This window comes from Rhincodon typus, chromosome 38 (genome assembly GCF_021869965.1).
Source record: "Rhincodon typus isolate 14 chromosome 38, sRhiTyp1.1, whole genome shotgun sequence".
In the NCBI taxonomy this organism is placed as follows: Eukaryota; Metazoa; Chordata; class Chondrichthyes; order Orectolobiformes; family Rhincodontidae; genus Rhincodon; species Rhincodon typus.
In genome coordinates, this window is record NC_063369.1 from 3,148,312 (window position 1) to 3,174,703 (window position 26,392).

Sequence of the window (26,392 nt, forward strand, 5' to 3'; positions counted from 1 at the left end):
TTTGGAATCTGGAAGGCACAAACTGACACAAGTGGAGGCATGTTCAAACAAGACATTTAAGAGTGAACTAAATTATTATCTGAAAAAGAAGAATGTGCAAAGGTACAGCAGATTGGCTTGATTGGAGACCAAGAGCAACATGATGGGTTGAATTCTCTCCTTTAATATTGGAATCATTCTGTATAAGACAATCATTAATAAATCCAATAGGGAATTCAGAAGTAGTCAGAATGTGATACTTGTTGCCATATGGACTTGTTGAGACAGATAGCATAGATGCATTTAAATGGAATCTAGGCAAGAGAGGGAAATGCAAACACACGTGCATGTTGATAAGATGAGATGATTCTATAGAAGGTGGCTTATGTTTATGCTGTAGATTCTATATAATTTTTTAGAGATTGAGTCTGCTAAGTGTGCTAATGCCAGAAGGGTAGTATTGAGATTGCTTCTGATGCAACTGCCAGCAATCTATTTCAGGTGAAAAAAATCACTTGGCTGGTTATAGAAGCACAGCCGGCACTTGGAAATGTACTCCAATGAGAATCTAGTTTCTCCAAGAGGGATAAGAAATAAAATTTCAGGGGTAAAAAGCAGTCTTCAAAAACTGAATTGCACCTCTGCTACATCTTAATGTGTAATAATACGCCTGATCTTACTTTTCATTGTTATGTTCTGCTAAAGTTTTTTAAGAAATTCTCCGACATGGGAGACCCACCAATAGTGGCAGCACAGTGTTATACATTTGAGGGTGAGTTGTCGTGGGATTCCTCAACGTTGATTTTAGATTTGTGAAGTCTCCTGACATTAGGTCAAATATACATGAAGAAAACCTCCTACTGATTTGCACTTGTTGTACCCCCCAAAGCTAATACTGTCTATATTGAACACTAATTGGAAGAAGCGCTGATGTGTGGCTGGGGTGCCAAAGGGGAGAGATTTCAAACAGATCTAAAACTCAAAACTAGTTATCCATAATGACATATGGGCCATCAGGAGGAGCAAATTATAGTCAACACAATCTATAACCTCATGGTTCAGTGTATCCACTACACTACCATTACCACCAGATTGGGAAATCAAACTTAGCTCAATGAAGGATGCAAGAGGGCAAGCCAGGAGTAGCACCAGGTTTACTTAAAAATGAAGTGTTGCTCTGGTGAAACTACAGTACGGCCCTATGTACATGCCAAACAGCAGCTGCAGCATGCAAAAGAGTTAAGCAATCCATCAAATCAGACCTAAATTCTGCAGTCCTTTCGCATACAGCCATTAATGATGCCAAACTTTTAAATTACTAACAGAAAGAGGAGACTCTACAAATATCCCCATTTTCAGATGCTGCCAGATCTGCTGAGTTTCTCCAACGTTTTATGTATTGATGTCAATTGGAATTAGAAATCAGAATCCACAGGTTGGATTTGTACTCATCTCAGGAAGTTGGGTCTGGTCATTGGAGGTCAGTCATCTCAGTCCAAGATTATCCCTGCAGGCATTTTTAACAGAGTGACCTAGACCCAACCATCTTCAGCTGTTCAGACTTTTCTTCCATCAGGATGTTCATATGTTCGCTGATGATTGTGCACTGTTCAGCATCATTTGCAACTCCTCAGATATTGAAATGCAGTCCACGTTCACATGCAACAAGACCTGGAAACCATCCAGTCTTGGGTTGATAATTGGCAAGTAATATTTTCACCACACGGGTGTTAGGCAATGACCATCTCCAAAAAGAGTCCAAACATCACTTAAAGCACAAGCTAGAGATGTGATGGGATTCTCTCCAGTTGCTTGGATGAGTGCAGCTATAATAAAACTCGAGGCTCAACATTGTTGAACTCTCTTGATTGGTATTCCATGCAGCATCTTCAGCATTCACTCCTATTACCACCTACAGGCAATGGCCATAGTGTGTGCCATCTACAGATGCACTGCGAGGATTCACCAAAGCTCCCAAACACATGACCTCTATTACCTAGGTCAAGGACAGCAAATACATGGGAATACCACCACCTGCAAGTTTCCCCCCAGGCCACACAGCTTCCTGATTTGGAACTGTATCACCATTCTTTCACTGCTATTGCGTCAAAATCCTGGAACTCCCTAGCAGCAGCATGGTGTCCCTCCACCCCATGGACTACAGTTAGTTCAAGAAAGCAGCTTTCCATCCCCTTCTCTGAAATAACAACACAGAGCTGATATCCCATCACCAAGTCACCCTTTATTTACACGTGCATAGTACATGACATTGACACAGCTCCCTCAGAGTGAACAGAATCTTTGACACTCCTGTCTGTATCTGTCAGCCAGGGCTCCTTAATTGGACCAGATTAACAGCCCCAATCAAGGAATTCACATTCTACAATGTCCACCTGGCTAAGCTGGTTACAATCACTACATTCTCCAGGGTAATTAAGCACAGGCCTGGCCAGCAGCACCACCTCCCATGAATGAATAAAAAAAAATACCCAAAGAAAGTCTTCCCAAGAGTTCATAGAATCATAGAATCCCTACAGTATGGAAGCAGGCCATTCGGCCCATTGAGTCCACACCAACCCTCCAAAGTTCATCCCATGCAGACCCACCTGCTACCCTATCCCTGCATTTCCACCCTAGACACTACGGGCAATTTAGCATAATCAATCCCCACCTAAACTGCACATTTTTGGACTGTGGGAGGAAACCGGAGCACCCAGAAGAAACCCACGCAGACACAGCAAGAATGTGCAAACTCCACACAGACAGTCACCCGAGGCTGGAATCGAACCCGTCTCTGATGCTGTGAGGCGGCAGTGCTGACCACTGAGCCACCATGCCCCTCCAAAACATCCATATCTACTCAAAGAGCTAAATGTTATCTTCAACTTCCTAAAACATGTTTTTTCTATTCTTGAACAGAATAAAGAGGTGGGTGAATTAATCTTACCCCCTGCTATCTAATTGGCTGCTTTTCGTTGTTCAAATTGCGATAAGTCAAATGTTTGAAATGTGAACCAAAACTGATTCAATCAGAAAATGTGAGTATCTGATCCCCCCCCACAACAGGGAACAAATTACTTAACAATATATTAGTAAATCAATTAGATTTAAACAACAAAATCATACTTTTATTGACCACTTTCTGGTGCTAGACCACACTCTAACAGATTTATTAAGTTAAATTTTAGAATTCTAGTCTACCTGTTATGAAAATGTGTCATAGACTAGGTCGAAACAAGCTGGCTATCGGGTTTAAAAGAATCCGGAAAGTAGGACATAAATATAATATTAAACGTTAAGAGATTTATTTTAAATTTGAGGTTATAAGGCAATGGAGTTTATTATCATTATTAATTATTAAGGCAAAGGCCTTGTTAACATTTAAGATTATTGCTCATGTGGATCACAAACACCAACTTAAATTGCTTGGGAGCCAAATGACTGTTTCCATGTTGTAGCTTCTCTGCAATTCAGTGTAAAGATTGATCAAGTGACCATTGGTCACCTTAGCTGGAACAGCAGTAAGAGGCTACAATTGGCTTCAGAATGCAGGGCTAAGAAAATCAGCAAAGTGTCTACTTCCCTATGCTGTCAGTCATGAAAGGTGTGAAAAGTTTACATATCTACGCATGAATGTTGGTTGATGAGAAGTCTGGGTTTAGTTGCAGTGAATTTCAAAATAGAGCAGTTGTCACTCACTGTCACAACATAAGCTTGGAGAATGAGTCAGGTAATGGAGGGCAGTAATCACCATCCTAACATGTCTCAGCACCTTTGAGAGTGAAGTAAGGCAGAGTAAAGTATGAATTTGCTGGAATGTATTTATTTATTATGTTTTTTCTGTTTACAGATGATTGACCTTGGTTTGGTCCTGCATCAAGGGGCATACTTCAGGGACCTATGGAATATTCTGGATTTCATCGTAGTCAGTGGTGCACTCGTGGCTTTTGCCTTCACGTAAGTTTCATCCTGATTTCACGTGCCTGCTTGGAAGGTCCTGCTGCCTGAGATCTTTGTATGCAACCAGTTCATTTTTTCTCAGTTTTTTGAAGAGAGTAATGGTACATACACTCTGCTTGTATCTCTATGCTTGCAGAGAGAGGATGTGGAATGCATGTTGTCTATACATAGCAACTGTTCTCAAATTTTAAGTTTTCATAAGTGTTCAGAATTATATTAGGAATGGGGTGTTCGGACAGGTGTGAGGGACAGTATGGCTCTGACAAGAGCTAAGAAAGCTAGCACAGTGTAAACAGAACCAAGACAATAGAAATACTGTTAATGACATTAGTGGATAAAAGTGCATCAAATTACCATAATTTGACAGGAGTGTTAGCCCATCGAAAACAGAGGGATTAATACTTTCATTAAAATATTAAGCAGAAGATTGTTGTATAAATACGCTGAACCTTCTTTTGTCAAAATAATTTCTGTTCTAATAGCACTACTGCAAACCTGATATCTCAGTCTGCAGGTGCACTGATCTATTCAGACAAGGAAAAACCTCAGGTTCTGTCACTAATCCATGCGAAGTTGATTGATCTCGTTAAGGGCTATGGTACATATACTATTGTTTACTTTGACATTTCTTGGATAGGGAGGCTTGTATCTCAGTTCAAAATGATTGTTCAAATAACCTGTGTTTGGTTGCTAGGCTCAGCTGTTTTGCCCAGTTGTAGCTATCCTGCTGTCAGTCACTGTACAGGCTAAGGAGGAAAACTAAGCACTTGTGTGTGAAATACCAAAGGCTATCTATTGCCCACAAAACTGTAACCCACTTTGTGACAACACCTTCGGTGGAGATCATATAAAGTTGAAAGGGAAACAAAACATAACGGTAAACAATTGAATCAAACATTAATCAAATATGTTTAGAAATGGAGTATGAGTTTCAAACGGTTCATTTAAGTCTTGGAACAAGAACTTAAATCACTCTCTTCTTGTCTTGACTTGGACAATACATATGACCTAGTGTATTTAACATTCCGGGTACCCCTCCTGTCATTTTCTTCTTATTCCCAATGTTCATAGATTGTTGCATGTTGAAAAAGGCAGATTAAAAAAAGAAAAAAATACATGCACTTGTCAAAACGCTAAAAATTGTGAAAATCACTAAGTAACAAATACAATTTAAAACTTTTTCCTGAAATACTTTCTGAGAAGATCAACTGCAGAAATATTTCAATATTGTTTGGAGCTTTATATAATCTGTCCATTTGAACCAATCAAAATGCATTCTTTCAAAATATCTGTGTCAAATTTCTCTAAATATTTCCTTTGGTGCAGTCAGCTTTCCCATCATCCTTTGTTAATTCCATGCTCAATTTTCCAATTTTTGAATAATTTAACATCTTTCCATACTTTTTGTTCCAATCATTCCCTACCTATTACAGCTATTTAACCATTTCTCACCTCCAGCAACAGAAATAAAAGCTCAAATATATCATTCTGTGATGGTCCCATTCTGACTGATTAGGGACATAAGGAACAGGGCAAAAATATGATTTGTATGCATGACCAACATGTATATAACTCAGTGCATAATCTTATGTTATATTGGTACCTTCACTTAGTTTTTGACTATATTTGCTAAAGGAATTAGGGAGCATAGATTGTTGGAAAATATTGTTTTGGTGGAACTTGGCAAATGGAACATAATGTGAGATTATGCACTTTGTCAGGAAGATTAGAGGAGGTGAATATTGTTTAAATAGAAAAGACAGCGGAAAACTACAGAACAGAGGGATTGGGAGTCCTCTTTCATGCACCACAAAAAGCTAGCGTTCAAGTTCATTGGATAATAGGGGAAACAAATGGAATGTTGGCCTTTAGTTCAAAGGGAATGCAGTATAAAAGTAGGGAGGCTTTGCTAAGACTATACAAGACATGAGTCAGACCGCATATAGAATACTGTGAACAGTTTTTGCCCCCTTATCCAGGGAAAGATGTACTGCCCAGTCCAGAGAAAGTTCACTAGGCTGATACTAGGTATGGTGGGATTGTTTTATGAAGAGACATTGAGAAGCTTGGGCTTGTATTCATTGGAATTAGAAGAATAAAATGTGATCTCATTGAAATATACAAGATTCTTAGGAGACTTGGTAGGGTAGATGTGGAGAGGTTGTTTCCCTTTGTGGGAGAAACTCAGGCCAGAGGACATAATCTCGGAATAAGAGGTCACATTTTTAGACTGAGATGAGAGGGAATCTCTTCTGTCAGAAGGTAGTCAATCCCTGTCAAAGTTGGGTCATTAAATGTACTCATGCCATAGATATATTTTTAATCGGTAAGGGAATCAAAAGTTATAGAGAGAAGGCAGGAAAGTGGGAGTTGACGGTTATCAAATCAACCATCATCTCATTGAATAGCAGACCAGACTTGATGGGTGGAATGGCCCACTTCTGCTCTTATGATTTATTGTAGTTAAATCAGTGGAAAACAAATTTATAAGGGTATTGTGAAGCTTATTATTGTGCTGGCCAAGGCTTATGGAGTGCTGTATGTATCTCTCATTTTTACACTTCAAAAGTAATGTGCCGACATGGGAGGAAATAAGAAGTAAAGAAGGTATCCTCATTGTAAAGAGGATGAACTTTGAGGAGAATCTAGAGCAGTTTAAGCTCTATAATTCAGAGAAAACATAGATTAAAGGTATTCCCTGTCTCTGTTTATATTAGATATTAAGTTATGTAGGTAAGGTGAACACTGATTATGTTAAAGAAGCCAATATTTAAAGGATCAATATTTAAGTTAATGAAAATAAATTTAGAATCATTCTTTGAAAATATACCTTTAGTCAGGGGTTAATATTTATAAATTAATATTTAGAATAATCTGAGTGGGAGGGCAGTAATAACAGAGGCACTGGGGAAGTTCTATTCACAGTTAAATGTGGGACTGTGTGAATTAGATTGTTAAGCTCTCTTAGCTGAATGCCCTTTTCACATCCATGAATGTTATACTCTAATAAGCTTATTTTTGCTGGCATAACAATTGTGTGTTTCATCATAGTGAAGTAGTGTACAACTGCTTAAGGAGGGATCAAAGGATTCCTAAGGAATGCATGTCTTTTTTGACACCTTAAGCATAAGTGGGACTACATGGTTTCAGATTCAGAATTTCAAAATAATTCTTTATTTGTAGTTTCCCTTCCCTCTCATAAACCATCCAGATTGAACCAGTTGGATATCTGCGAAACACTTGGCATTTGTATTTTTAGTGGAAGAAAACTATGATATTGCATTGCACAGAAGGTGGATGAGATTATCTGATTGGCATTAGCATCCAAAGGAAATCCAAGAAAGCAAAAATATGGTACTGCCTATTTTCCTAAAATTGTACATCTGAATCTGTTGGACAGAAGTTGCAGTGATGGATTGCTTACTAATGAGGTCATTGTCTACTGCGTTTTCCTCACTAATTCCTCACTGCATTCTCCTTCACTAATGTCTAATGTGAGCGATGGCTGAGACGAATTCCTGCACCAGTGCATGCCCTGTCATATACATGCTTCATATAAGTTGTACCATTTTGCATTATGTTATCTGTGTGTAATGCTGCACATTATAAAGTATAACTGGACAATTATACTGAGTCATCAAAGCAATATCTTTTATTTTGACTTCTGCACCAATGTTTGAAAGAGAAAAATAAACTTTGACTGCTGCCTTTTATAAATGTAATGCAATCAGCACATGAGAGACAAAGGATAATTTAACAGTTTGGTTTGGATTAATCATCTGATCTAGCAAAATCAGAAACTCTTAACAAACTAACAAAAATGAGGTAGCACCTCTGAAAAAGGGAAAAGAAAAAACGCAGTGGGGTTGGTGGAAAATAGCTTTCTCCAGCTGGAATGTGCCACTTCTGATCTAGAGGTCAATCTGAAGTATTAATTGGCCTGTGCTCCTTCCTCGGTGTACTTTCAATGTTTGTACTTTTATTTCCTATTTTCAGTGTTTGTGGTTTCATATCACTTCTCTTCCCTTTGTTTTTACTGGGGCTGGATGACTAAGAATTTAAAACCTGGTTTTGAAGTCTTGTGGTTGTCCTGTCCTATCTGCTGTGAATAGTGTTGTTCCTCCACAGTTTTGGTCTCAAGACTTTGTTCACAAGTCTTTGCATGAAATATTTCGAGTAATCAGCATTTTGACATTTATAACATGGGCAGAGGTACTTAATGTGGACTTGTCATAAGTTCATCTGAAAAATAGGAGATTTTTATGAATATCTAATTGGAAATTACTTGGTAACTCTTCACGGATCAATTTACAACAATTGACTAAATCTGGCCCCATAACCTGCCTATTGGGTATATGCTAAGGGATGTAAGATCCTAAAAATAAAATATCAGGAAGTGATTGAGTTTCCATTTATGCATGTGACAGTTTCTGTTTTTCCCTCAATTAAATGGACTTCAAACTCACAGACTGGCAACCCAGAGAAGCAGAAATTCATGACTAAAATTGCTTACTAGATATGTGATGATATCATAGTCATTGATTCCTCAGTGTGAAATGTATGACCTACCAGTGGAAAGTGACTTTTTATCAGTTAGTTGTTGACCATTGAAAAACTGAGTAATGTAAATGATGAGTCTATAATATAATAATTTCAAGGCAATTGTCTACATTTTGAGTTTATATCGAATGAGATAACATAAAAAGAGCCCATTCAACCCATAATTTCTGTGCCAATTCTTTGAAACACTATCTAATTAATTCCATTGTCCATTGTTTCTCCACATATAAATTTCCCCTTTTTAAGTGCAGTTTACCCTTAAAAGTTACTATTGATACTTGCACATTATAAACACTTACAATATGATCCAAGCGCTGTAATTTGGTTTGACTGCCAACTCATTGCTGGATATCCCTTATAGTATAAAAACTATCTGAACCCCTCAATTACTTTTAGTCTATGATGCTCCCTTCCTGGCTTATCCATTGTTGTGTAGCTAAATCATCCAAACCCTTAATTAGATTCTAGACTGTTGTTCATTTTGATATTTGTGTTCTTGATTAGATTTGAGACTAATAGCTACCCTGGAATATTTGTTACATAGCTGACTTTTCAATCCAATCTTAGTGCAGAGTAGTGAAACTGGAATTTAGGTTGCAAATGTTAGAGATCTCTTAAAGGGAAGATCTAGTATTAAGCCTCTTGTTTCGATTCCCAAATTTTCTTTGCTGAACCCAGAGGAAAGATCAAGGCCCATTGTGGAGGACATCGCCAAAGTGAAGAGTATAAGATATAGGCAAGCTTAATCAAAGAGTTTAGGTTTTAATACCATATAAATTGTGCTTTCTATTCATACATGACAACACTTTGAGTGAGACAGTGAGTCGTCAAGCCCATGGCAAATTTCAAATCTCAGTTGATCTATTGAAATGGTCCAGAGCAGTAGTCATTCAAATGTAATGGATTCCTTTGGCTTGAGGGAAAGCAAATCAATGTCAGACAATCCATTTGTGGACTGGAAAAGAACAGAACTAGGATTCTGAGAATGTGTTGTTTAGCCATTCTCTCATTTGTGTATAATTTAGAGCGTGATCAGATTAGGAAAAGAAAACTGAAGAAATAAGATAAAATTCAAAATGTATTAACTAATGAAATAGTGTGCATGAATGTAAATGTGATTCATTCCAAGTAATAATTATTCAGACAAATTTAAACTAGAGACGTGAATGTTTCAAAACTCTTTTGGAAAATTAAGACTTAAAAAAATTATGAACATTAGAAATTTTATAGTCCCTGTTACTTTACATCAGAGCTCATGTGTTGCATGCTGATATGGTAGAACTTTTGCATTTATGTTCATGTCTGGGACAAGTGATTTGCTATTGTTGAAATACACATGGAAACATCTGCTTTCACTATTCTTGAGATTTTTTAATGCACAATATAGCCCTTGTACAACAAAAAACAGCACGTGTGTAGAATCCATGTGATTCATTGGCCCATACCAAATCACTTGTCCTGATCATGTCCAAAGATTAGGATGGAATCACCTTCCCTCCCTGTTGCTATGGAAGAAGGTGATCCCATGATGCACGTTTATTGGATAATTGAGATAGATCCGTTTTGAATATTTTGTAAATCGATGGCTGAGAAAATAGCACATAAGGTCTGCCTGTCAAAGGATGTAGATGCATGTTGCATGTTGGTGCACATCACATTGGGTTTTGCTGCTTGAAGCTGTCTTCTTGAGATTTCAAAACAGTGTCACTAAAATGTGACGTTTTTGTGTCTTATCTAATGTCCATAACAAGAGATCCAAAATATGTTAAATTGCCACTAAACATGTCTACAGTTTATTTGAGGTCATTAAAGTGATGAAATGGAGATACCAAAAATGGTAACTTATCAATGCTAAAAAAAAGACTATTTGTGGACAAATGCACAGAGTGGAACATCTGGTCACATCCAGTGTTTAAACCTTCATTACTGAAATATTTTAATTGTCATCTCTTGCCTGTATTTTTTTCCAAATTTTCTCCCTTTCTCACATGAAGCTGCTGACTGTTGCTTGGGTATCTCACCCAAGTTGCTGGTCTTCATGTGTGAACTTGGACTGTGGGTGTCAGCATGGTCACAGACAGTGGCCAGAAACAAGCACCCAAGCCCTTATTTTTCTTTGTTTTCACTATTTTAAGGAGACTAAGTGCACTTATCAGCAGGCTAGCTGAGATCAGCTATTTCAATACAGAGCAATACATTAAAATCTTCTTGTTCTGTGCAACTCCATATCAAGGGTATGGTGCATCTAACAGTAGAACCACCAGACGGCCTTTCTTTTTTTTTGCATTTCTCTTCCCTTGTCTGCCTTCTATATCCACAATCAGATTTCTATGGGACCTTTTCACCAGCCATCAAGGCCTGTGTTGGGGAAAGAAGGGTCTTTTAAAAGGGGGGATTCTTTAATACTTAAATACACTTAGATAACTGAGAAGCATAACCAACAATGCCAATAGGAGAGCCATGTGAATCTCCCCACCATCTCATCTGAACAACAATGTAAGGACTTCTTACATCCAGGTAAGAATAAGAGTTTATAGACAGCAGTCCAGATCTACCTCAAATGGTACACAAGTTTAAATGGACATTGGAATGTGCTATAAAGTTTCAATTCTGAATAGATATTTATTCAGGTTTATTTTCCATCTGTAAAATTCACTGTGATGATTACCTTGAGCTTTAGATGCCAGCTTCATGTGAGTACAGCTACACATCACCCAACACTGCATAGAGAAAACCCAAAACAACTATTTTTCTGAATTTCGATACCATGCTTATGCTTAGAGGAAGGAAAACAGCTGAGAGCTACAAGCAACATAACTTTACACTGAATTCAGTTGAATCCTAATTAGTACAAATGCACAATGCACAAGTTGTAAATTCACAATTATGCTACGTATAATTGGGTTCTAACTGGATATTTTTACTTAGACGTATGACGATAATGGTTAGTGAGACTAAACTGTTTGATCCTGATCAGGTTACAGTTTTCCTGAAATGCTGTTTTTTTAAAATACTCAACTGGCTGAGATTTTTGATGAACTCATAGGATGGACATTTCCCCTACCCGGATGTGGTGTGAGTAATGGTCAGAAAGGTGGAAAATTGCGATAAGAATAAAAAGTATCAGATTGTGACTCAGAATAACATTTTCCCAAATTTCCCCTCAAGGTTTAAATGGCAACTTCAGAATCTCAGCCATTGTGTAGTAAACCATCTTATTTTCATACATTTGCATCTCATTAAAACCCCAAAGTTCCCTATTTACATATCAGTTCTGATTCTCCTCACTTCCTCCAAGAAACGAGACTTGCAAATTCCTGACAAGTAAATCAAAGCAGGTACCTGGCAGCTGCAGCTCAATGAATGCTTGTCCCAGTCATATGCAACTGATACTTCAGGTGGTCCTGCAGACTCTATGGACACCGTCCTCCTCAACTCTTCAAACACGCAAGCAGGCATCAACAAACTATGAGCCTCACAACATCATCATGGTAGTTCTCAACAAACTTAAACACTACATCGGCCCTTCAACACTTTACTTGGAGCTCAGGGACAATTGTGACATTCATGCTTCTGCTAGATTGCTTTATATGAAGGCATAGACATCCATCACACAAACCTACAAAATCAAGCTTTTGTGCTGAGGAGCTTGATCCATCACTGATCAAAAAGACCTCTTGCTGTTCACCATGCAAGATTCTTGTCTCATCATTCAAAATATGAATACAGAATCAGAGTTTTCTCAACGTCGAGAATGTACTTTCTTCTGATCTTGCCATAATTTCCCAACTGACTCACCATTGCCCACATGATTAGGGGGCTGGGAAACTTCTGCCCACACCTTCAGAAAAATTTGCAAACTCTACATTACAGCAGCCCAAAAGCAATGTTAAGATGGAATGATTGTGGCGATTATTGCTAAAGTTGAGTTGTAAGCTGTCACAAAGAGGCTAGCATTCCTTAACTGTCAGCCTTTATCTTGATGGACCTCACATTTATTCTTTGCTTAATAAAAGAATGACTTTTATGATTCTGAAAAAATGGGGTTTTTTCAATATAGCGTTGTTTGCCTTCAAGGAATGGGGGACACAAAAGCCTGGAGCAGTTTCAATAAAATTACTTAGAATCTACAGTCTACAAACATTTGGCCCAGTGTTGAGCATTTACACTCCTCACAAGCCTCTTACACTTACTTTCATTTCACCCTAGTGACATATCCTTCTATTCTGCATTATGACTTATACAATTTCCCCTTAAATGTTGTTTTTCTCAACTGCTGCAGTAGCAAGTTTAACATTATCCCCACTCTCTGGATTAAGATGTTTCTCCCAAATTCCCTATTCGATTTATTGGTGACTATTTATGGCTTCTAGTTTTAATCTCCTCTGCAAGTGGAAACATCTTCTACATTTAGCCTACCAAGCCCTGTCATTTTATAACAACCTCTGTTGATTAACTCCACAGCCTTCACTTTTCCAGAGAAATGAGGCTCAGTCTATCTAACGTTTCCAATTGCTATATTATCCCAGTTCTACTGTCATCCTTGTGTATCTTTCTTTGAATTGTTACCATTTTGTGTGGTGTCCAATGATTATGCCCAGTCCTCAATAAACAGTTTAATCATTTGTGAACTTCCCTCATACTACAGAGTCCGCTGCATTAAGAATGAACATACTTATTATGTAAGTATGTTAGTTAACTTTAAGATTCTTACTTTATCTGGTCGTGTACACTATTGTAGATATTCTGCTTGTGGGTGACAACATGTACAATGCTGGCTCTCTGCTGCTGGCTTTGAACACGAAGCTTGGTAAAGCATAAATATGTAGAACAACCAGATTTTTCTTGCTGGCAGAATGTTTCCCTTGCTGTCTGAAATGTAACTAGCTGTCTGAAATGTAACTAGCTGAATTTCTGTGCTGAGAAGAAATTGTAGACTAGGGACTTCTGAAATAGTTAGTGGCAAATTGGGATTCCTTTCGGTTGTCAGATACTGGAGTCTTACCATTATAAAATTTGCATAAAAATCAAATATGGGTTGAAGTGTGCTTTTGCGTTTAAACTATTCATGTATCAGTCTAAGACCCAATGGGTAAAAGCTCCATGTTAGTACAGACTAAATGCAACAGGATATGATGGCATATTCACCACCTAGGTTCACGCGCAAATTGATCAAGGAGAAGAAAGTATCTGAGTGCCTCTGGGTTTCTAATGCAATGAGAGTTGAACCTCGTCATAATTATTTAAACTTTGTTAATTTTAGCTTTTGTAAAATCATTTCGATTATTACATGGTTGAATTTTAATATTATTCATTTTATAGGAATTGCTCCTCTTCATTTGTTTTTGATACTATTTTAAGAAGCTCTGAACGTGGAGATAATATTGAAACGTTATGGGCCCATATCATCTCTGTATTATTTTCAACTGTGAGTCACAAAATAAATAGTACATTAATCACCAGTCACATATGGTAAGAAATCCCACTTCTGTTATTTTTAGTGTATCATCATTATATTACCACCAGCACATGATCCCTGAATTGAAATTAATAGAGGATTAGTGGAAGAGATATTCTAACGTTGCCCTAGAGCTTGCTGATGGCTATACTGATATAACTAAACTTAGTGCCCCTGAGATAGATAAATCAGCCAGAGTTCTTTTCCCATGTCGATATCTGTTAAAAGGTGAGTTGGCGTTAGTTATGACAAAATCTTTCTCAAGGCTAACCTCTCCTCCTATGAATTGTCCAATCCCTCACATGATCACAAGAGTAAAATGACAATGAAATGGCACCATTCATAAAATGATACTCATGCATGAGTCAACATCATTAGGAGAAGTGCAGGGGAGAACAAAAATAATAACAAATGACAATGCCAAATAAGTGAATGCTAATAGAGAAATAGCCAACATTGTCCATTTGCAGTACTTGCCAGCTCTCACCAGCTTGCGTTCCCTGGCATTAGAAGGCAGTGCATGTTAGAAGCAGAAGACGTAAATCACTGACACATGGTTACCATTGTAAATTGAATCTGGGCACCATTGATAGCTCAATGAAGTTTTTAAATCATTGGCTACATATCAGTTGTAGCATTGTTTTAGCACAGTAATTTATTTCTAGTATGCATAGTGTGAATCCTGTGATCCATTTGCTCCCTAAGGTAGTGCTATCTTTGGAGCTGTGATTGGCTTCGACCCCCAACCCACAGATGACATTGGGTACATTAATTTTCCTATGCAGACTTTTGAAGAAATATTGATAGAGGGGGTCAGCCAGGTCAGAGCAAGGAGTGTAACAACTCTGCATTTGTGAGCATGGTGGTAGCATTATGTGGCTCGTTTTTTTTTTAAATCACTTTTACCTTTCTCAACAGGAAGCCACCATTACTGGAGTTGGGGTCAGATCAGGAGTCCTCTGAAATGTAAATCTCCCAATGCAGCTGGTGCTGGGATTTATTGAAGATGTTTATTGTGTGCCAGATTGTTCATTAATATTTAACTAATATTCAGAGGACCTTACATTTTTCAATTTTACAATTTCTCCCTCCATATTTATATTTTTCATTTACTCCCTATTCTGTATATCTTCATGTTACATTATTCCTGCTGACTAGTAATTGAAATGGGTTGAGGTCTTGGCCTGATCCCAAGATTTCATTGTGCAAGTATATAACGAACTTCTGGAATCATTAGAGAGCATGGCAGAATGCTGTTCTCCCTGGGTTTGAAGGTGGGGAAGAACTTAGTTTCTGTTTAATGTTTGGACCCAGTCTTCCCAACTCAATAAGAAAGTGGAAAGTCTGCAGCCTAACCTGCCATGTGCTACTACATGCATTTGCTGGGTTCCTTAATAAATGTTGACCTGTGACTTTCCTTAGCCTAATGAGGTTCTACTGGACAAACCAGCAAAATTGTGGGTACAGTTCATTGCCACATTTTTGAGTTAGCTTTTCACCAAGAGTGAGTCAGACTGGTCCTCTTTTGATTGTTATCCTGTAGTCCCTTTTGGAAAGTCCATGGCTGGAGATACGCTACAAGGATTGATTCAACTGTAATGTTGTTCCATGGTCAAAGTTCCTGCTGATTCTCATTACCCACCTTGTTGAAATACCAGAGAGTCATAAGCACCAGTAGAATGTTACTTTAGAAAACAGTGCTTTCAGCAGAGGTGAATGTAAAGAAAAAATAAGATATATGTATGTAAATGGCACCAAGCCCAACCTTCTTTGTCCAATTCCTGTGTATTACAGTAACTGTTCACAGAAGGTTCTGCCTCTATGGCTTCATCAGATTCATTTTTCTACTTGTACTGTCAATTGATGAATATAATTATGGATGTTGTAAGTTGTGTGCACACCATAATTCTCATTATCTTCATTATTTTACTGAATTGTCTCAGGCCTCAACTATCTGTACATTGAACTGCTGAATGTCTGCCTTACTAGAATGTACAGAATTGAGGCTGAGAGGTGTAGAAGGTGTGATATCAAACCAGATTTGGCCTGTTATCAATAGTATTTGACTGCAGAATATAATAGTGACAGGCAATGTAGAAATCATTCAAGCAATCCAATGATAAAATACGAGTAATATTCACATGACGAGCATTCTCTGTCATGAATTGCTTTCTTAGATTCTGGCATGGTAAATACTAAAAGTCTAGTTGGTGCACTAACCCTCCTTTTTCTAAGCAACTTAAAAGATCAATTTTTGGCTATTTACAGAAGATTGATTGTATTCTGGTTTTATCTAATTTTGTTACATTGTACTGTTGTGTTTGATTGTGTGGAAGATGAGCAGTGAGTAATTGCTTAAGAGAATGTCAAGTGACATCAGAGTTACAGTCATGTTTTCCGATGTCATGTTTGGTTCTTTTGCTTAAGGATCTTTCAAGAGATTGGAACCCATCAAGCCAAACTTCAAAAACAACCTTCATCCTGTCCTATCCACCTGTAACCCTATCAGTCCAACTTCTTACACAATATCTGCTAATTTTTCTCTCAAGAAATGCATTCAGTGATTTCCGAAGCATGTTTTTGTACAAAGTTCAGATTGTCAAGGCGAATATTCTTGCTATGTAATGATTTTATACCCCCTCCTTTTTCAGTATCCACCCATCACTCCCTATCATGTACCTACTTTATGCAATATGTTCTTATGTACAAGACTACGTAAACCATATTTTCACTCAATTTTCTTTTAGTATGCTAATTGTCTGCTCTTTTCTGAAGGCACTGACTTGTGCTGGCTCATCTGATTAGCACTGGGGTGAAGAGACTGTTCTTTGTATGTGAGAATAGAGAGTGAGTGTCGACTACAGAAATATCACAGATGATCCTGATCCTTCCTTAATCGAATGTTCACAACTTGTGGCATATTTTCCAGTAGAAGGACAGCAATCTAGAATTTGATAACTATCTAAATTCTCCTCACCAGCATCTCTTCCCATCAGCCACGTGACACTGAAGCCAACTATTCATGCTCTGTGATGCCCTTGTTTGATTGGCTAACCATACAGATGGTGTTAGAACAGTGAGCCTCTCTTATGACTGTATATGTCAATGTTCAGCTGGGAATTTATTTATCCCTATAAATATTAGGATGTATTTGAGAACAAGGTGGCATTATATAAAGGTGAATCTCAGCAAGTACTCCCATTTGTACATTTTATACCCAATGTCTTCAAATAGAAATTGCATGTAAGGTATTGAGGAAAACAAGATTGGATTCAATTGTCTAGTCAACACTTATCATCTGGGTTTACACAAGAAGAATAGTTATATTATGACACACCTCAGAAGCACGTGGGACTAGACCTTGGGAGTTACTGGACTAGGTAGCAGAAGACAACTAGCCTATGGCACTATTGCCCAGCGATCAGTCAGTGCTTTCACAAGGAAAGAGAAATTAAAAAGGGGAGAAATGAAGGCCATCATCCTGAATTGCAAATGCTTTTTCCTGGTGTGCATTAACCATGGTATTTACATCAGGAATTAATATTTAAGTTCTGTCATATCAGAGAACAGTAGTTGTTTGTTCTTTCAGGCATGGAATTGTCAGCAGAAATGTCAGTTTTTTTTTATATGTTGACTGCATTTCTTTAGTCTCTCATGTCTGAGATTAGAGAATTTAATGAACCAAAAAATCAGCAATCCTATAACTGAATGATTTCTTAAGTAGTTCTGTGGTGATGCCGTGGGTAATCAACTGGTTTTAGCCCTTTCTGTTTAAGGGCTCTGACAAATGTCACAGCAAACTGTAACTTAATCCTAGGGCTTTTGTGATCTAAATTAATATAATAATCCCTGAGACTAGGTTACAGACTCATTGCTGAGTAATATTTTATGTAACATATACTATCTTTGGTTCTCCCATTGATACATCTAATTTTCACTATGCAGTAGAGATCAGGAGGTTACGAGACTTCATCCTTGGTGAACACCGAGTGAGTGTGGCAGTAAGGCCATGACAATTAGTCTATGTATTCTTAACCTAAAAAGTCTTAGCTGTCCACTCTTCACTAGCTTCAACTACAATCTATGCATTGATGTCAGGAGGGTCAGTCAGTGGTGATTTCCCTGCACAGTCAACGCTGACCATCCTACCTGTAGAATGACCATTTGGTTGCAATGCAAAGAACTGTCAGTGGTTCTGGAACTTTATCTCAATGTTGGATAGGAGAGGAAGCGAAAAAAACTTTCAAAACAGAAATTTTTATTGTAATATTTTCAGACTGGCATGATATACTTTTAATTTTCAATCTTGGGGAAGCAAGATATTAGTCTGATGCATAATTTTTGCAAGTTTATTAAAAATTATTGCAATATATATTAAGCCATTCCATACACAGTATATATTATAACTCAGTAACCAATAATTGTGGCAATCTCTTCGGTCCTTCCCAACTAATGAATATGATATCCAAACATTATTAGAGGTGTCCTCTTACTGGCTGGTCTCTGGCTAAGGTGTGAACTAACATGATCTTTTTCTTGGTACTCATTGCAGGGGCAGGCAGAGGTTAACTTAAAATTGATAATTTCATGGCAAATTAAATCAAGTTTAGTTTCACTTTTGAAATGAACTATTTCCTCCAGCACTTCTAATTTCCATTTAATAACTGTCACTGTGTTTCTGCAGTTTCTTATTCCTCTGCACTCACTGTGTGGGTTATCATGATGTATTTATCTTGCAATGAGGTAATTTTTACCAAAGCTTCAATCAATCTTTGTTTCCAGTAGAAAATATTTTTCTTGTCAACTTGTGCCTTCTCCCAGTTAAGAATGTCATAGTGGGTGGATGGATAAATAAATAAGGACAGTCTGCTCAGTCTGGAAGAAGGCAAAACAGCAGAGAAGACTGAAGAATAGAGAGGAATGGGATAAAACCATTAAGGCCACTTTTCTGTGGTTTAGATTCCATCCAAGCTGAAACTTATTGATTTATGATTTTGAAATTATGATTTATCCATAATCAGACTCTACCTCAGAAACCGTGTAAATCAGGCACCTAGTTGGAAATTTGTAGGGAGGATTGCATGTTCTCAGGAAATATGTGGGGGAATAATAGAGGGAAACAGGAAATAGGATGCTGAACAAGCATTTGTTTTATATATTCATCATAAGAAATCTGTTGCCTCTATGAGAAGTTTTAATTAAATCCCCAACTGGAAATTAAAATGTTTATATTTATTGGTTGTTTATAACATTCCTGTTTTGTGTTTTATTTGAAGAAATTAATTTATAAGCTTTTGTAATTTAATAACTAGATTAGATCACTAGTCAACTATGACACCACTTGGAAATCTTACTTCGCAGTGTCTTATGAGTATTATAAAAATGGCTTTGCTGTCCACTGCAGCAGCACGAATGTGTGTTCATTGTGTTGCTATGTTGTACCTATGTTAGGCACTGAAAGTTGCATTAAAGCAATTTCTTACTTAAGCATTAAGTCTTAAAAGATCAGAGAAATTCATTTGCTCGGCTTTGAATTGCATTGTCACACTATTTCCTATAATCTACACTGTCATGACATTAAGCAACACCTAATAGGAACTTGTGCTGATGGAGTGAAACCAAGTATTATATGCATTAATGAATAATTTAAATTATTTTACAGCTTCTAATTGGTCACAGATTTGATGTGAACACAGACTGGTGCAATGGTTTCCTATCCAAAATTTTAAAAAACTACATTATAAGGGAGGTTGTTTCCTGACCAAGTTACTTAATGTAGCATGGCTGACGTGATTGCTGGGGCTGTGCTTTGTGTCTCCTGTGTCCTGTTTCCCTATTTACTGCATTGTCTGTATTGGTCCTTCAGGTTTTTATAACTGTGATTTCTTTTTTCTTAGTCATCTCTGTACTTGCAGTATATGTAAAAGCTTTTTTGTTTTTTTTCTGCACTGACCCTTTTCTCGTCTTTCTTGACTTGCTGGATCAGGAGCCTAATGGGGTAATATTTCTGCTCTTTCTCTTTATAATAGTCAGCAAATTTGCATTGTGTTCTATTCTTCTCTGTATATCTCTCCATGTTTCTCTCACGCTCAATTTTATATCTATTTATATATGTATGTCTGTGCGTTTTGGTAAGTGATTATGTCGCAATTCTGCTTGGTGCAAGATATGCCATTGTAACAGATAGTACTGAGGCTGAATTTTTAAATAATGTAATAACAGTAATGTGACCGCATATCCAGTTTTGAATTGACTGGCCTAAAAAAGATTTTATGCACAAATAGACCAGTTTATTTTACTTTCAATGATGAGCTGACCTGTCTTGCAGTAGCACAACCATAAAACATTTTTCCATAAATGTATGAGCCTTTTTTAAAAAGCATGTCACACTATTGGAACTTATTGCAGAATCTGGCTCCAGCCACATCTTCATTTAGGCATAAAGTGCAGTCTTAATACAATACAAATGTGAATTCAGACATTAGGGTTGAACAGCATCACTTGTCTGTTTAGTTTGGTTGGTGAGATTCAATACCTCAGCACTGAAATTGAATTTGAAAAATGATGTTCGTGAAATACTATTCCTTGCTGATGATTAGATATATTCAGATATTCATAAACATCAATGTGCTGCAAGTAGTTCAGCAGTAGACAGCTATGGGTTACGCATTATTTGTGTTTATGTAGAAATACATAAAATTTATACTAAAAAGAGCCTCACAATTTGTGATTTGGCAGAGACCCTAAGTTTAACAAATTAGACCAATGAAATATGAATGAAGGAAAGTGTAATGGTTTATATTGGTCAGGAAGTATCTGTAATCTGGTTTACATGAAAGCTGAATGTCTGAAGCCCAGAAAAATTTTCCATGAGAAATAGCTATCAAATGCATTACAGAAGAATCACCACAGTGTTATGTGCAGAAGGAGGTTGTTCAGCCCATTGTGTCTGCACCAACTATCTAATGAGCGTTACAATTCAATGTCGTTCTTCTGCCTTTTCCCTGTACTCTGGCATGTTGTTTGTATAAAATTGCTATTAAATTCACACTGGTGCCCGTACTCATTTTAGAGGGTGTGTGACTAAGGAAGATGGTGGTATAGTGGCGATGTCACTGGACTAGTATCCAGAGGCCTGGGTTAATGCCACAGCTGAAAGAATTTCAATTCAATTTTATTTATGAAATTCAACGTTAAATTCAAAATCTGGAATTGAAGGCTAGTCTTGGTAATGCTAATGATGAGTCTATAAGTTGTTGTAAAAACCCATGTAGTTCAAAAAAAACCTTTTGGGAAGGAAATCTGCTGTCCTTACTTGATCTGGCCTGCCTTTGACTCCAGAATTACAGCAAGTTGGCTAACACTTAACTGTCCTTTGAAATGACCTTAGCAAGACACTCAATTCAAAGACAATTATGGTGGAAACCAAATGCTAACCTTGCCACTGAAACCCACTACAGGATAAAAGAAAAAGTTTATTGACGCAAAGTATTATAGCATTTTGCATTCATTTTTACCTTAAAATGAAACATCAAAATTCAAACAATGAGTCATCTATCGAACCTGAAAAATATGGTGCCCTGAATTTGATTGAGTGAGCACAAATGTTTAATTTTTTTGAGAGTATGCTGGAGATATTCTGGGACTGGAATAATTCAGCAGGTCCTGAGTTTCTGCCATTAGAATAGTGAGAGTTAAGATTGCTGACATTACTCCCTGAGCGGAAAGGCAGTAACAAAAACAAAATGGATCAGCTGTAAACTGCAAGAATGGGAGGTTACTATGCTAAAATCATTATAAAATCACTTGCAGATCAAAGAATCAACCTCAAGTTTATCAAATGCTATAACAATATCATTGACATTGTAAGCCAAAGTTACGTCTTGTTAATTCATCAAAAATGCTGTATAAATTATATTTTTTCCTGGAAGCTAGGAGTTTAGACTGTAAGTTAATTTTCTGCTCCATGAGGACAGGTCCAGTCCAGATTGATGGAACAAAGGTCTCTTCTGTCTGTTGGTGGTAAGGATCCTGTAGAAAATGAGATTAGACAGTTTCAAAACAGGTCCTATTGAGTATGGGCCCTCACCACAGAGGTGCTAATAATAATTAAGAACTAAATTGACAAGTTCATTTAAAAAGACCGATGGATATTTGGTTTTAGAAATTTAAAAATGTCTCACTTGTGGAAAGTAGGTGACTTATTTCAGCTTGGGGATGAGATATATTAATGAATATAAAACTAATTAAGGCCGATACTGTTGTTTCATTTCCTAGCTTTGACATGCCTCACTTAAATCAACAAGATGCAAAAGAAAACGGCTTAGTCTTCAATTTTTTTTATGTTTTAGTGTTTGTATTTAAACATTGTTTCACTTTCTGTCTGTGTGGATTAATTAACATAACTAACAAAGAAAGTCCTTGGAGGACATGAATCCTTTACCCTTTAAATTCTAGGTACCCAATTGTACAGCTGGACTTAGAATTCACAGTAATTGATGTGTGTATCACTGACTAATCAGTTTCCCAAATGTTTGCTATTAGCTTTATGGTGTGAAATACAATTGGAACATAAAGGCTTTAACCTCCAGGTGCAAACATTCGAACATAATTTTCAGTGTTACATATTGTATGGCAAATAATGATTTACAATCGTGTGGAAAATAACTGAAAAATGGATTCAGTACGCTTAACTGAAATACAATGCTTAACAACAAAAACAATTCATATTTATATATAGTGCTCCAATGTGCTTCACAGGACCATTATGAAACAAACTATTGTTATTGTATGAGATGTTTCCATCCTGATTTAGTTAAGTTATAACATTTTTTCACATATTTAGGGTATTTGATTATCTTGGTCAGGTTTTGTGCTGAGTAATTTGAGAAATGTGTTTAGCGGTGCTTTAATTAATTGAAAGATTTCAGCATGTCTGCCACTGACATGCAATGGCTTACTTCTGATGGAGCCTGTCTTTCAAGAAACTTAAACATTAAAAGCTGCCTGCTTTCTTCAGATCACCCCAATGCTGCTGATATATTTTTGCACTGAAATACAATTAAAATAAGAGAGAGTTTTAAAAGAAATTAAACTTCACTGTGAAAATTGGGAGAAAAGGTTGCATAATGAGTATACAAGATGTAGAGCTGGATGAACACAGCAGGCCTGCTGTGTTCATTCAGCTCTACACCTTGTTATCTCAGACTCCAGCATTGGCAGTTCCTACTATCTCTGCATAATGAGTATGTTTGCTCAGGTCTTCATTTGAGGTGAATACAATGTTTTGTTTACCAAACAAAAGTTGACTTTTTAGATGTATAAAAAAGGAACAATTGTACATAAACAACCATCTTTGTCCAAAGTTCTAATCTAGTATTGTGTTATTTAATGATTTTTTTTTATTTTATTGCTAGTGGGAGCAAAGGGAAAGATCTGAACACCATCAAATCTCTGAGAGTGCTTCGAGTGCTACGACCCCTTAAAACAATCAAACGGCTGCCTAAACTCAAGGTAATGCTGGTTCAGTTGGACTGCCTTTAGTTCCCGATTTCTTCCCTCCATTATTTGGACACTAACACAGTGTTCCAGGATTGTTAGGAATGTGAAAGGACTACTTTATGGTCATGTAAAATTTTATTATGAACACGTTGAGAAAACTTATATTTCTAGTGAGATCACAAAAGTCAAAAAGATAGAGGCTGCTAGGAAATCTTGCTAAACGTGTGCAAGATGCGGTTACACATAATGATGATTAGTTCTTGTCAGTTTTGACAAATGTGGTAACTTTTTCTCATTTGATTACTCTTTCCATCTAGGCTGTTTTCGATTGTGTGGTAAACTCCTTGAAGAATGTGCTCAACATCCTGATCGTTTACATGCTCTTCATGTTTATTTTTGCTGTGGTTGCTGTGCAGCTATTTAAGGGCAGATTTTTCTACTGCACTGATGAATCCAAAGAGTTTGAGCGGGATTGCAGGTACTTGACTGCTAGTGTAGTTCATTAGAACACCAGTGTATCATGCTATAAAGAAGCAGAATGCAGTGTCTTATACGCTGAATAGGAACACATTGAAGGATCAACAACTATTAAATGCGTGAAGAAGATTTATTTTTCAAGGGCAACAAGTGATGGGCAATAAATGCTGGCCTAGCTAGCAATACCTGCACCCTGTAAATGAATAAAAACATCCTCTGAGCTGCTGTTTTGTACCTTTCAGGAAACTGGAGAAGCCTCCAGATTAGGTCATCTACCATTGCAAGTCTTGAGTAGAGGCTGATGTGTATTGCAGGAAGATAAGAGAAGTAATAGAGTGCAGCATATAGCAAGCATTAGAATTTCCAATGATTTAATTGTTTAAGCCATTACATTTTTAATGGTTTGCCAGGGGAAGAATTCCTTTTGCTCCCTGAGCTTGGATAATATTGAAAGATGGATTAAAACTTTGCTGTGTCCAAATTGGCTACCACATCTTCCTGCATTACAATAATCATTACATTTTAGAAGTACTTTGTTCGCTATTAATTGTTTTGGAACATCATGATGTTTTGAAATGTGTATAAATTGATGTATATTTTGCCTGCTTTTCATGATCTTTTTGCTTTGTGAATGATAACTGCTTGTTTATCTATTTTTGACATTAATCCTTGACTGACTCTGCTCTGTGTTAGTCCAATTGACTAGATGGTTTGTGATACAGAGTGATACCAATAGTGTGGGTTCAATTCTCACACCGGCTATGGTTACCACGAAGTGCCCACCTTCTTGACCTTGCCGCTCACCTGAAGCATGGTGACCATCAAGTTAAACTTGTCATTATAACCAACAGAAAGAAATACAATTAAATTACAATTACAATGCACAAACCTAGTTTGTTCCTCCTGGAAGTAGGTTTCAATTAGGCCTCTGCCTAATTCTGGGTTCTTGTACTCATTGGTGCCTTGTTCTATCATAGTGTTTTAGAGGTTCCTCAGGTCAATGTCCTGCTCCTCATCCTCAGAGATTTCTTTTGATCCCCCATTTTGTCTACATCTGACACCTTGCTCACCATCTCTCCTTGTTGGCTTCAGCTGTGAAGAATACTACATATCCCAATGATGTGGCATACGCATTCTGGATTATGCTGTAAGGCCCTGCCAAAGTGGTCCAGGCATAGAAACTTAATGTTAACGGGGCCTGTGATCTCTTCCCCTGTGTCCCTGGTAGAAGCATAGGCAGCATTGCATCTTTGACAGTCTGAGGATTTTGTAAATGTATCATCAACCATGTATGGAGGGGATACCCTTTGTCTCCCAGCAGCCATCCTGAGGACCATGGAAGGACACAGAAATCTGAAAGTTCTCTAGAATGTATGCATCATAGCAGCTCCCAGGATACCTGGTACACAACTCCAAAATCTGTCATTGATGGCCACAGATGAGCTGGACTTTGATGAAATCTGCTGCAGGCTGTTGATAGGGCACTGTCAAAGCAATGTGAATGCAGTCTGAAGCACCCTGCACCTTTGGGAAGGCAGCAATATTAGAGAAACTTACTGTCCAAGATGCTTGACTGCCCTTATTAAAGGGGAAGGTAATAAACTGTTGTAATCTGGATAAAATGGCATCTGTACTTCCCAGATGCATTTGGGAGCCAATGATTGGGAGATGCCACACAGGTCCTCAATTGCTCTTTGTAACAAACTGATGGCATAAAACTCAAGGGTGGCTGTGATTTCCCCAAGTACACGGATGGAATAGCCACTGATTCCTCCCGAGCACAGGTCCTGCTTCAGCAGATGACACAACCTAGTAATGATGTAGTCTGGGACATTTTTAGACTCTGTTTGCAGAGGTTCTCTGACATGTATGGTTTACAGAAGATTTACAAGGAGATTGCCAAGGAGGGAGGGTTTGAGCTATAGACAGAGGCAGAATAGGCTAGGGCTATTTTCCCTGGACCGTCGGATGCTGAGGAGTGACTTTATAGAAGTTTATAAAATCATGAGGGGCATGGATATAGTGAGTTGCCAAAGTCTTTTTCCCAGGGTAGGGGAGTACAAAACTAGAGGCCATAGGTTTAAGGGGAGAGGGAAAAAATTTGAAAGAGACCTAAGGAGCAGCTTTTTCGTGCAGAGGATGGTGCATGTATGGAATGAGCTGCCAGAAGAAGTGATGGAGGCTGGTGCAATTGCAACATTTAAAAGGCATCTGGATGGGTACATGAATAGGAAGGGCTTAGAGGGATATGGGCCAAATACTGGCAAATGGGACTAGATTTATTTAGGATATCTGGTCGGCATGGATGAGTTAGACCGAAAGGTCTGTTTACGTGCTGTACAACCCTATGACTCGATGTATAGATAATGACAGTGAATTGGTGGGTTTGGGGTCTAATCATGAACAAAAACAAAGTTGCTGGAAAACCTCAGCAGGTCTGGCAGCATCTGTGGAGGA

The 26,392-nt window shown here is 37.6% G+C and overlaps 1 protein-coding gene across 1 annotated transcript in view; it reads left to right on the top strand.

Moving 5' to 3' along the window:
* LOC109912552 (voltage-dependent P/Q-type calcium channel subunit alpha-1A-like) overlaps positions 1–26,392 on the top strand; it is a 547,201-nt gene that overhangs the window by 348,901 nt on the left and 171,908 nt on the right. Inside the window, exons 25-27 of the mRNA XM_048617794.1 lie at positions 3,830–3,936; positions 23,374–23,470; positions 23,776–23,936. Of these exons, the coding sequence (XP_048473751.1) occupies positions 3,830–3,936; positions 23,374–23,470; positions 23,776–23,936 (365 nt within the window). The remainder of the gene's footprint in view (positions 1–3,829; positions 3,937–23,373; positions 23,471–23,775; positions 23,937–26,392) is intronic.